Source organism: Bufo gargarizans, chromosome 7 (genome assembly GCF_014858855.1).
Source record: "Bufo gargarizans isolate SCDJY-AF-19 chromosome 7, ASM1485885v1, whole genome shotgun sequence".
NCBI classification, from domain to species: Eukaryota; Metazoa; Chordata; class Amphibia; order Anura; family Bufonidae; genus Bufo; species Bufo gargarizans.
Genome location: NC_058086.1, coordinates 111,444,932 through 111,457,606, shown reverse-complemented (window position 1 = coordinate 111,457,606; position 12,675 = coordinate 111,444,932). Strand labels below are relative to the sequence as shown.

The 12,675-nt window shown below is 46.7% G+C and overlaps 1 protein-coding gene across 1 annotated transcript in view; it reads right to left on the bottom strand.

Annotated features, from left to right (window-relative positions):
- Positions 1-9,427, bottom strand: part of LOC122943181 (flavin-containing monooxygenase 5-like) — a 340,975-nt gene extending 331,548 nt beyond the window's left edge. Inside the window, exons 1-2 of the mRNA XM_044300713.1 lie at positions 9,163-9,427; positions 8,797-8,985 (exon numbers count right to left, since the gene is read on the bottom strand). Of these exons, the coding sequence (XP_044156648.1) occupies positions 8,797-8,985; positions 9,163-9,306 (333 nt within the window). The 5' untranslated portion in view covers positions 9,307-9,427. The remainder of the gene's footprint in view (positions 1-8,796; positions 8,986-9,162) is intronic.
- Positions 9,428-12,675: the final 3,248 nt, after the last annotated feature.

Below are 12,675 nucleotides of genomic sequence, written 5' to 3'. Positions count from 1 at the left end.
GCTAAGGGGTATCTGTAGATGGCACTGTTATAGGGAGGGGGATCTGTGGATGACACTGTTATTGGGGGGGGGATCTGTGGATGACCCTGCTATGGGGGAATCTGTGGATGACACTGTATAGCATCTTGTGCTGTATGTGTCATCAACAGACCTCCCCCCATTACAGTGTCCCCCAATACACTGGGCCCACGCTCACAGCAGTATACGTACACTAATCCTTAACCTCCAGTAACTTTAGAGCAGCGCTATCCGATTTGTTGTTGTACAACTTACAAACAAGCTTAGGTAACAGGCAGAGCGTGCGGTGGCGTAACGTCACTCACTCACTCACATCATGTGCCTGTTCTGCCTGCTTCATTTATAAAGTGGGAGGAACAGGCGTGTGACGTGAGTGAGTGACGCTATGCCGCAGCCCGCTTTGCCTGTTACCGGAGTTGATTGTAAGGAGTAAACAAACAGGATAGTGCTGCTTTAAAGTTACTGGAGGTAAAGGATGTGTTTAGATATGTATACTGCTGTGAGCGGCGGGGCCCGATGTAAGAGTACAGTTGTCGGCCTCCGGCCCCTCCTCCCTCCACGCTGATACATCGCTGCGCTGTGCGATGTATCAGCGTTAGCAATGTAAAAATGGCAGCATTCGCCCCATAAGACGCACTGCCATTTCCCCCCACTTTTGGGGGGGGGGTGAAAGTGTTTCTTATGGGGCTAACAATATGGTATATTATCATACATGTATAGGGGTGGATGTTGGTGTGTTGCTATATGATTGTTTTGTTCATTTAATTCAGACCATGCGGGGTTAAGGTATCAAGACCATGCGGGGTTAAGTTATCAAGTTGGTGAATCCAAAAGACTTCCCATTTTTGTAACTTGTCGATTTGATTAAATGGTATATGCTCTATTGGGGTGACTTTGATGGGGTGCTTCTCTTTATCTGGTGTGGAAGCGCAATGTCTTGAAAGACCATGTTTCTGGTATTGTCATTGCTGGTTCATACAACAGTGTAGTGCTTGCCTGGTCCCCCCCACATACTGTAGGCCGCACCCGCATTCAATCAGATCAGTGGCACATCATATGTTTTATGGTAAAAACCATTCCATTGTATTTTGAAGTAAAACTTAATTAGTTATGGGTAATAATTATACAGCACAGACACCGGTTTGATCTGCACTTAACATTCTCCAGTTCTGTTTATGTTGTTGTTATTTTGGAACTATTTTCATTGATGCTGTGCTACCTGGGTTTTCTGGGGGCTAGAATACTCTTGATGGTTGGGGCCCGCCTATAAGTAATTTTTTGGGTACAAGTGAGATGTTTTGCTTGGTGCGGATCACTCTCTGATTATCAGCGCATCATTAGCTGATGTCAGCGGCCGTGTCCTACACTTGCTGCCGGCAAAGTAACCACGAGCGCATCCAGCATCTGTGTGGGATGCGCAACAGGGGAAGATCTCGTCCCTGCACATCAATCAGGGCAAGCAGTAGCGCGCCCAAACTGGGCTTAAATACAAGTATGTTTTTTATAAGGTATTATATGTAAATACTCTCCTGATGAAGGGGGCCATAGGCCCTTGAAACACATAGACGCAGTGGCGTAGCATGGAGGGGGCCGGGGGGACCATTGCCCCGGGCGCCAAATTGCAGGGGGCGCCAGGCAGCAGGCATTTCATGAAGGGCCACGGAAGCCTATGGCTCCCGTCCCCTCCGTTTTGCCTCATAGGCTTCATATAATAATATTCATCCACATATTTGTTTCACGGTATGTGAAAAGTCATCTTGCCTCATTCATCAACTGCTTTATGACTTCTAGCAAAAAGAATACAGAACACTCACACACAAATGCACCACTCCAGTCCAATTGCAGTCCAAATCCAGGCCATAATAGAACAGTCCAATCCTTGTCCATAAAACGGGCAAGAATAGGACATGTTCTATATTTTTGGAGGATGCCTTGAAACGGACATAGGGATGCAGACAGCACGTAATGTTTGTGTGTGTGTCGTTAAAATGTATTGACAGTATCCCCCATAACAGTGAACTCCACAGCCCCCCAACCCCCTTAACACTGACCCCCCCACAGTGCCCAGACTTCTTAAAATGGGACATCTACAGCAGCCCATTCCCTTTACTTTGACCTTCACAGCTGCCCACCCCTTTAACAGTGAGTTTCACAGCACCCCACTCCCTTGACAGTGACCTCCTCAATGGCCCGCCCCCTTAACAGTGACCGCCACAGTGCCTGACCCTTTAACAGTGATATTCACAGCAGCTTGCCCCTTTAATAGTGGCCCCTGCCCCATTAACATTGACCTCCACAGCAGCTGCCCATTTAATAGTGGCCCCTGCCAACTTTATAGTGTCCTTCACTGCATTCTACACCTTTAATAGTGGCCCCTGCCCCCTTAACACTGACCCCCCCCCCCCACAGTGCTCAGCCTTCTTAAAATGGGACCTCTACAGCAGCCCATCCCCTTAACCTTGACCTTCACTGCAGCCTGCCCCTTTAACAGTGAGTTTCACAGCACCCAACTCCATTGACAGTGATCTCCTCAGGGGCCTGCCCCCCTTAACAGTGATCTCCACAGTGCCTGACCCTTTAACAGTGACCTCTACAGCAGCTGCCCTATCAATAGTGGCACCTTCCCCCTTAACAGTATTTTCCACAGTGCCCGCCCTTTTAACAGTGACCTCCACAGCAGCCTGCCCTTTTAATAGTGGCCCTTACCCCATTAACAGTGACCTCCACAGCAACTGCCCCTTTAAAGAGGACCTCCTTTCACCTGGAAAAACATTGTGAACTAAGTATCCTGGCATATACAGCAGCACCCAGGGATCTCACTGCACTTACTATTATCCCTGGGTGCCGCTCCGTTCTCCCGTTATATCCTCCGGTATGTTCAGGGACATGGTTATAGTAGGCGGAGACTTAGGACTTTTGGTTATAGTAGGTGGAGTCTGCCCTTGTTCTGCTGGGCGTCTCCTTCTCCTAGGCTGTAGCGCTGGCCAATCGCATCGCAGAGATCACAGCATGGGAGTTTTTTTTTCTCCCAGGCTGTGAGCTGTGCGCTGCAATTGGCCAGCGCTATAGCCTAGGAAGAGGAGACACCCAGCAGAACAAGGGCAGTCTCCTCCTACTATAACCAAGTCCCTGAACATACCGGAGGACATAACGGGAGAACGGAGCGGCGCCCAGGGCTAATAGTAAGTGCAGTGAGATACCTGGGCGCCGCTGTTTATGGCAGGATACTTAGTTCACAATGTTTTTCCAGGTGAAAGGTCCTTTTTAATAGTGGCCCCTGCCAACTTAATAGTGTCCTTCACTGAGTTCTACACCTTTAATAGTGGCCCCTGCCCCTTTAACAGTGACCTCTACAGTGCCCGCCCCAATTACAGTGACCTCCACAGCGGCCTGCTCCCTTAGCAGTGACCTCCACAGTGAATGCCCTTAACAGTGACCTCCACAGTGCCGGTCTCTTTAACAGTGACCCCCACAGCTGCTGCCCCTTCAATAGTGGCCCCTGCCCCTTAACAGCGAACTCCACAGTGCCCGCCCATTTAATCGTGGCCACTGCCCCCTCCACAGTGACTTTCACAGCGCCCTGCCCCTTTAAGGCTAGGGCTACATGACGACATGTGTCGCACAACATTTTGTCGTACAAATGTTGCGCAGCAATTTTTATAATTATAGGCTATGGTGTCGCACTGTGACATGCTGCGACTGTGACACGACAGTTGCAGAAAACCCATACAAACATGTATCAGTGTAGTTGTGCCCTATGTGTCATGCAGCCCTAGCCTAAAGCTGACGCTACAGCAGTGAAAAATAATGGCTGGGTTGTTATGGAAACCTGGAGTAAAACTTTGTGTATGTGGAGACTAAGGGCCTTCGAGCTTCTATTGGCTGATAAGGGACATGTGACCATGTGTATGGCAGTTGGTATATGAAGAGAAATATTTGCAGCCTTGTACTTCCTAATGCAGGTCATATTTTGGGAATATTTCAGGAACGGTATGTCATAGAGAGCTGAGACCCCCACAAGATTTTTTTCAGGTAGCAAGGGATATGTATACCAAGTTTTGTTGAAATCGATGGTTGCATTTTTGAGTGATCACGGAACATAGATACATACCGTACATACATACATATATACATCCTTCTTTTTATATATATATATATATATATATATTTGTGGTCGGGGCTATGTGTGAAAGAACCTACCCCCTAATGTAGGCCCCAACAGAACTAGCGGCTTGAGTTGTGCCATAACCGCTTCCGTCGAGAGTACACCTGAAAGAGGGCATACCCTGCAGGAGAGTGAAAGGAAAAGGGCGGGCTGGGAGGGGAACACTGCTGCCGTCCGTCCCCTCTGGAGAAAGGTGCGTGCCAGATATAGGGCAGGGCGCCCCTCCCACAAATACAGGCCAATTAATCGGCCTTAATACTTGTGGTCGGGGCTATGTGTGAAAGAACCTACCCCCTAATGTAGGCCCCAACAGAACTAGCGGCTTGAGTTGTGCCATAACCGCTTCCGTCGAGAGTACACCTGAAAGAGGCCAAAAACCCAGCATGAAAATACAAAGCGTGTTCATTGACGTATTGCAACGCCCAATTCTGAAAGGCACAAGAAATCTCGCTAACGGGGTTCGGAACATAACGGCTGTGACAAGACGAGCGCCACCGGCCTAACTTATGGATAATGTGTGCTGGCACCTGATTCCTGAAGCGGCCGAGGCTGCCCCAATCCTGAACAAATGCGCTGACACCGTGAGGGGTCAAAACCTAGATTGACCGCCAGTATACGCGCATGCACTATGTACTGGGAGGTGGACAACGCTGCTGTCCCGAAGGCTAACAGTGGGGTGTTAGTGCCGCGACCGGCCAGTGCCCCTGACAATTCCTGCAAGACGTGGACCGGACCCCATTTGTGAGACGTGGGGGAAGAATTTGACCTGGGTAGGGGGACCTGAATGGGAGGTCTTGGTCATTTAGACCACAGTACGGCCTGACCCCAAACATGCGCTGCTGCCATTTCCAGCCTCCGTTGACTGGAAATTCCCGTGGCCTCGCAAATCTCCTCCGGCCACGCCCCATTCAGCCAATGGGGGCCAAAAATAGCAGCAAAACCAGTGCTGACCCCGCTGTTGGAGAATATGACGGGGGAGTTGTGCGAGACCGCCGGGACAAACATGAACACGCCATTCCAATGACTCAAGAAGTGGTCCCACATGCTCAAATCCGCTTGCGCTTGACTGTCCAGGAACACTGGACTATCCTGACAGGGGGCTGCAGAGAGGAGTGGTAACAACCTGGCTACGAAAACCTACCCTGAGGAATGACACGCAGCGCAAAATTTGCATGCCTAAAAACGACTGCAGTCCCACTTTGGTGGTGACCCTACCAGTGACGAAACTGTGAATCACTGCGCGGACCCTAACCAACTTGTCTTCCGGCAACCTAGCTGACATGCTCTCTGTGACTGTAAAACAAGCAAAAAGACGGACCGTCACTACCACTGTTTAGCAACAAATTGACTACCACCCGTGCCTTGACACCACCACCGCCACTGCGGAAACCATCATGCAAAGGTAACTGACCCTGGTGACCACCTGACAGCTGAGGTACGGAGAAAGAGGAAACGTGTGACAGTGGAAAATAAATTGGAGACAAAGAAGGAGGACCTTACCGGAAACAGGACACGATGCTGATATGAGAAGAACACAAGGAACCAACCGTGGAAATAGACCTATCCGCATGAATTTTTTTTTTTTTTTTTTTTTTTTTTTTTTATTAAGAACACTTGCGCCTGCGTTCAAGTGGTCCGAAGCTGGGTGACGAGACACGATTGTCAGATTGCCGGGGTCCTCACGGAGTTGGCTGAACGGCTGACGTGCATATGCAAAATAAAACACAGCTATCTATGTAGCAAGCAAATTGCGAAAAGTGTATGAAGACAGGCAAATGAGAAACCTGCCCATCTGAAACAGAACAATAAAAATAAAATGCCATACAATGTGAGGGGTCTGGCGTGCCCCTGCTGGCCTACGTCTAGGGGCGCCTGTTACTGGGGGTATTACCCCCAAGAACTCATCACCAACACGCTGTATGGCATTAACCCCCTACCTAACTGACAGCACGGCGGCCCGTGCCAGACTTTACTCCCCATATAATGGTCATGGTGATTATACAAAATTCGCCTTGACAGAAAGTTAAAAACAGCTAGGCTGTGATTAATCAGGCAGATTGAAACTCCGCCCTCAAAGACTAGCCTTCTCATTGACATTCCCCCCCCCTCCCCCCGTCCTTACTCCCTTACAAGCCTCCCCCAATGCAGAAAGATAGAGCCTAATGCGAATAGCCCCAGCAAATATACGAACGGAGTCCCGCTGACTCCTGCTACCTGCGTGCAAGTCACGTGGGAGCGGGGCGTGCTGCCAGACTGCCGTTCCGGTGTGGGGATGTCCCTCTCATACCTTAGAGGGACCGACCCCACCGACCGGACTAAGGAGCCGATACTGCGCTGAGGCAGCAGCTACTCACGCGCCGTACGAGGAGGAACAGGACGCCGGACTGCAGGAGGAAGCGCCGACCGGAAGTGACGCACTGTCGCCTAGGAGATGCTGACGCCGCCGGCTGTAACAGGAACACTGCTGCCGTCCGTCCCCTCTGGAGAAAGGTGCGTGCCAGATATAGGGCAGGGCGACCCTCCCACAAATACAGGCCAATTAATCGGCCTTAATACATATATAAGGCCTCATTCACATGTCAGTATTCCACGTAGGTTTGCTGTACGTGTTCTCCGCGGACAGCACACGTACCCATTCGCTTTAATGTGTGTATTTGCACATCTGTGTTTTAGCACGGTCCGTGGGTCCTTGGTTATAGCACGAAAGCATGCTCTATTTTGTTCACAGATCCATCACACCCATTATAGTCTATGGGTTCATGAATACCACAGATGCTATCCGTGTTTCATCCATGTTTCAACATTAGGAAGGGACACTTTGAAAACTTTTCTTCAGCGGCAGTGTCCATGAAAAATGGTTGACACATGGACAGCTAGACTGAGGCATCACTGACCACCTTTTCATGGATTTGAGCAGAACAACAGACGTGTGAATGAGGCTTAAGTCTTTTAGTTACTCAATCTTGTAAGCACAACCATTATGCTATGTTTAGGTGAAAACCTATAGAGTGCTTCACTAGGAAGCACCCGGGCGCTCCATTGTTTTTGTCTATTGTGCTGTGCTCCTCAAGACCTCTGTTTTCATCCTGTCCTCCCACAGTCCTATGTTTTTATGTCCTGCCATGATTCAAACTCCCACGCTTATACATTAGAGGCAAGGACGTTAACCACTACAATATACAGATACATGTTAACCTGCACAAAAATACAAAATAAGTCTTCTGCTGAATAGGAATACTCACTAAATCAGAAACAACTATGAGGTTTTTCTGACACAGTTTAGCATTCAGCTTTATAGCTGAGTGGATAAGGTCCTTGCCTCTAATGTACAATGTTGGGAGTTCAAATCCCAGCAGAAACTTTTCAGAAATTAGATCTAAATACACTGAGGTGTCCCCAATCACTGACTCAATATATGGATATATCTTTATATGGATTCAGAGCAGGGACTCCAAAGCCATACTAGATTCCCAACACTCTCCCCTCTTCAGAGTAGGGGTTGCCTGGGGTTCATCCATTGTGCTCAGGTGTTCGCATCCGAGCATCGTGAAGTGTTCTACTCAAACTCAACACTAGTTATTTTGTATGGTGTTGTGTTTCCCCAGACCTTTGTTCTTGTGCTGTGTTTCCCCAGATCTTTGTTCTTGTGTAGTGCACCCCTAGACCTTTGTTCTTGTGCTGTTTACTTAGTCTCCCAGAGCCTCCCAGACCTTTGTGTTGTGCATTTGTACCATATATTGTACATTCTGCGTATAAATTCAAGTGAATTCCCTACTTCCCCTGACGAAGCCACATAGTGGCGAAACATGTCGGGAGGGGTGTAACAGTGTAGTGTGCTGATGTTTTAAACAGGAACAATTTTTGAAGTTAAGGGAGCAACAATGTTGGCACATTGATACCGATCTATAGAATGCAAGGGAGTTTGACCGAGTCTATTCTATCAAATATAGGGCAGTTTTAGTGAGTGGACAGTGATAACAGCTAGTAGCATATCGTTGTGTAGTGGAGCATCCAGCATTAACATCTATCACAGGGGAGTACCCAGCAGTAAATTGAGCCAGGAACTCAGACTGCCATACATGTTATCCTACAACAGGAAATATAGGATATAGTTTTAGTTGGAGCTCGCACATATTGATGTATTGCAACACACGACGAACTTTGCACTTATTCGATCCTATAGATAATAGATCAACAACTTCAAACCCACAGGTTGTTGATTTTTGACCGGTCACAAATACCCCAGATAATATAGAATATAAGAGGTTTCTCTATAGCATGTAGCGGTATGTGCACAAAAAATGCACCCTGTAGGCACTAGGGAATATCCCAATATTGCTGAGAGTCATTAGCATATACAATTAACAGCCTATTACTACTTCACTGTATCCTGATAATTTGAATCAGTCTTTGTGTGTGTAAGTCTTATAGTGACATTAATAAAGATAAGCATATATACTTTTTGTTAAAATATTAGTTAATGACCCCTACAGGGATTTTTTGGTCTAACAAGACCATTCTAGATTTTCACATAATATCCCGAGGGTCTCAAATAAGGGACTTTGAATAATATATTGTACATTCTGCGTATAAATTAAAGTGAATGTATTTACCTTGAAATGTATATATTTCAAAAGGTTGAAATGATTTGCATACATTCGGAAATAGTCCATAATTTTGGAATTATGCATATAATTAGGAAAGTCATCTGGGATGGGGTAGTCACTGAAGCACATCATCTCCTTGGATGTATTTATGATAACAGATTTGTAGATGCTGGCTCTTGAATCTTCTGGGTTCTCCTGAAGAAATACATTATAATTTGTGATAATCTAATAATAAAACGTTTCTCATGTGCTATTGCATTCAGAAACATTAGTTTTACTTTGCCAGTCTTGGTCTCGATTTTAACTTTCAAAAACATTCAGAAATAGCACCATTACTGCACTGTGTGAACATGGCCTTCATGTTTCACTTACCTTGAACCTCCATAAGCCTCCAATATCGTCAGAGCTTTCAAAGCAGGTGGGCTCCAAATTTTCATCTAGACAGCATTTTATTGCTGTCAAACCACTAGAACCTGCCCCAATGATACAAATTTTCTGCACCATGACTTCAGGCATTAATCCTTAAAAAAGTAAAAGTTATTGCTATAGGTAAAATAAGGAAAATTCTTCACAGTTCTTTCCACGTCAGTGTGGAGATTTTGTAATAACAAGGCACTTAAGGATAGAGTCCACAGCTGTTTACTCTTTCCAGATGGAAAAGTGCCATGTATGTGCAGTATTAGAAAGGCGTTTCCTTGTAAAATTTAAAGTGGAATGAACATTTGTACTTTTGCAACACATTTTTATGTGAGTATTAGCCATGATATTTAATTTTTAAAGTATATGTACACATTTGGGCAGATTTATTCATGCTGTTGAACACTTAGACAGTCTACACAGATTGCATAGTCTTAACATTCTCTAGATTTTTTACAGTTGCTATTGCTGCATGAAAAATCTAGTGCACATTTATACTGTCTAGTCTAAACTCATACCAACCATTAGTTGACTTAAAAGGGTTCTGCAGGTAGTGCATATTGAGGACCTATCCTCAGGACAGACTATCAATATCTGATTGGCAGGGTATGACACCCCCCTGCAAATCAGCTGTTTTAAGAGGAGGCAGCACCCAATGTGAGCACTGCTTCTTCTAAGCAAGGCCTTATGCACATGACTGTAGGTGGCCCATGCCTGTATTGCAGTCAGCAAACTGGGTCCACAATCTGGGAGTTATGGTGCGGTGTGGAATTGTAAGGGTCAGCCCCTAGAAACACCAAATTACATTGCGCTGTATTGCTAATGATAAGGTTCCACACAGACTGTGATGTCTTCCTCCAGCCACAAGAGGCTGCTGTGTTGTTGAATAAAAGAGAAATCGAGTTGTTTGTTCCAGAGGATGTAGGAGGAGTCTCAAGTTCCTGGGCTCAGTCTAGTGTGTGTCTTCCTGTCTGGAGTGCGTTTTTCTGGCTGATGTGAACAGAGACTGTAAAGTGATTCTTTCAGGCTGCTGTGGGACAGAATAAAAGAGACTGTAAAGTGTGTCCGAGAAGAGTGATATCATTCAATTCAGAGACCAGTGACAGGTACTCCTGCCAGAGCCAAGCTATGTGGATGCCTCTACCTGCAATCTAGACAGAGAGAGGAAAAGACCGTGCTGGTGTAGCGGTCAGGTGATGCCGACACTTGCAGGTCCTAACGCGTGGCCTTTACCTCGCACTTTCAGGGATGCAGCTGCAAATCTTTACTTTAAAGTTCCCTGTAACTCTGTGTCAGGAACAGCCAGTGTTTAGAGCATAATCAGCCAGGCCCTGTGTCTCATCATCAGTCTCTACTTGGCCTTCTCACATGGCAGACAGTCTCTATCCCCCTCAGGGCACACACACACCTGCTCTCTCCCGGGAAATTCCTCTCTAAACCAACAAAACTTTAGCTGCTTTACAAAGACACAGCGACATCTGGTGGCTGGAAGTAAACCATCGCAATCCAGGAAACCTTATTATTGCAAATGTCTATGCAATGAAAAGTATTCTAGGGGCTGACCCCTACATGCCTCAACACTTTAAATGTGGCCGTCCGTGTCCTTGCTATATAGTCCATGAAAAAAGGAATGGTTAGTACAATCTCTAAACAGCAATACAATATTGACCCCAATACATACAGGTAGGTCAAATGAACTGATCAGCAGAGTACCTGTTTTGGTGGAAGAAAGCAAATCATTAGCCTTTTCAAGTTCTCGCTCAAATTCAGGGATTCTTTCACCAAGTTCTTTCTCTATTTGACATTTTGCAGCTTGCATTTCTCCCTGCTTATCCTAGAGAGATGCATTATTATTACCGGCTCCTTTTAGGAGTTTATGCAGTTACTCTACTGCCTAAGTTACCTCCACACTTTTGGCCTCAGAACCATAAGCAGCACTCTTATAGAGATTGCAAAGTTTAATATTTGCATCTTTGAGTTTATTCATCTTATCTTCAGCTTGTTTTTGTAGTTTGCAGTTGCTTACTTTCAGACTTTTAACCTTTTCCTCTAGTCGAATAACCTCTGTCACAGCGGGCGTGCACTGCTCAGCCCATATGCAGACCTTAAAGGTAGGTGTGATGTGTCCCCATGCCTGGGCTGAGAAAACCCTAACTTCCCTGAGATGGTGAAGAGGGGAAATAGGAGCAGCCTGCTCGCACAGAACCTGGATGGGAGAGATGACACAAAACAACCAAACTTGAATCACACTTATCTTTCTGAGCTGGAACAGACAGACAACCTTCCTTCCTAGCTTCCAAGACCACAATGATTAGTATAATCCGCTCAGAGCACTGGGCTGATGTGCTATTTAAATTAATGACCGCACCCAGTGCACCTGATGAGAGGCGGATCCAGCACGGCTCCAAAACAAACACTAAACTCGTGCTGCTATCCTGGCCGACCTCCGCACATCGTCAGAGTGGGGCATGACAGTACCCCCCCCCCCCTTCTACAGGTGACCTCCGGACACCCCGGACCAACCTTATCTGGATGGGACCTATGAAAAGCCCTCATCAGTCGGCTGGCGTTGACATCCAACGCCGGAGCCCACATCCTCTCCTCAGGACCGTATCCCCTCCAGTGCACCAGGTACTGAAGGGAGCCCCGAAAAACTCTCGAGTCGAGAATCCTGGAGATCTCAAACTCCAAGTTCTCCTCGACTAGAACAGGAGGAGGAGGCAATGGCGATGATTCCACCAGTCTCACATATTTTTTTAGTAAAGACCTGTGGAACACATCATGGATCCTCCAAGTCTGCGGAAGATCCAGCCGAAATGCCACAGGATTGATCACCACAGAAATTTTATACGGACCAATAAATCTTGGACCAAGTTTCCAAGATGGCACTCTCAATTTGATATTCTTAGTGGACAACCACACCAGATCACCCACACACAGGTCCGGACCAATCACACGTCTCTTGTCAGCCATTCGTTTAAAACTCTCACCCATCCTCTCCAAATTCCCTTGAACCCTCCGCCAGATGGAGGATAAAGCAGAAGAGAATCTCTCCTCCTCTGGCATCCCAGAGGAACCAGACTCAGAAAAGGTACCAAACTGAGGATGGAAACCGTATGCGCCAAAAAATGGCGACTTACCCGTGGACTCCTGCCTACGGTTATTCAACGCAAATTCTGCTAAGGACAAGAATGAGGACCAGTCCTCCTGATTCTCAGCCACAAAGCACCTCAAGTAGGTCTCCAGGTTTTGATTAGTACGCTCCGCGTGACCATTCGACTGCGGATGAAAGGCCAAAGAGAATGAAAGTTGAATGCCAAGCCGAGAGCAGAACGCCCTCCAAAACCTGGAGACAAACTGCGTGCCCCTATCAGAGACCACATCCGAAGGAATACCATGCAATTTCACAATATTATCCACGAAAATCTGCGTTAGGCAGACTCGTTAGTGGTATAAAGTGAGCCATTT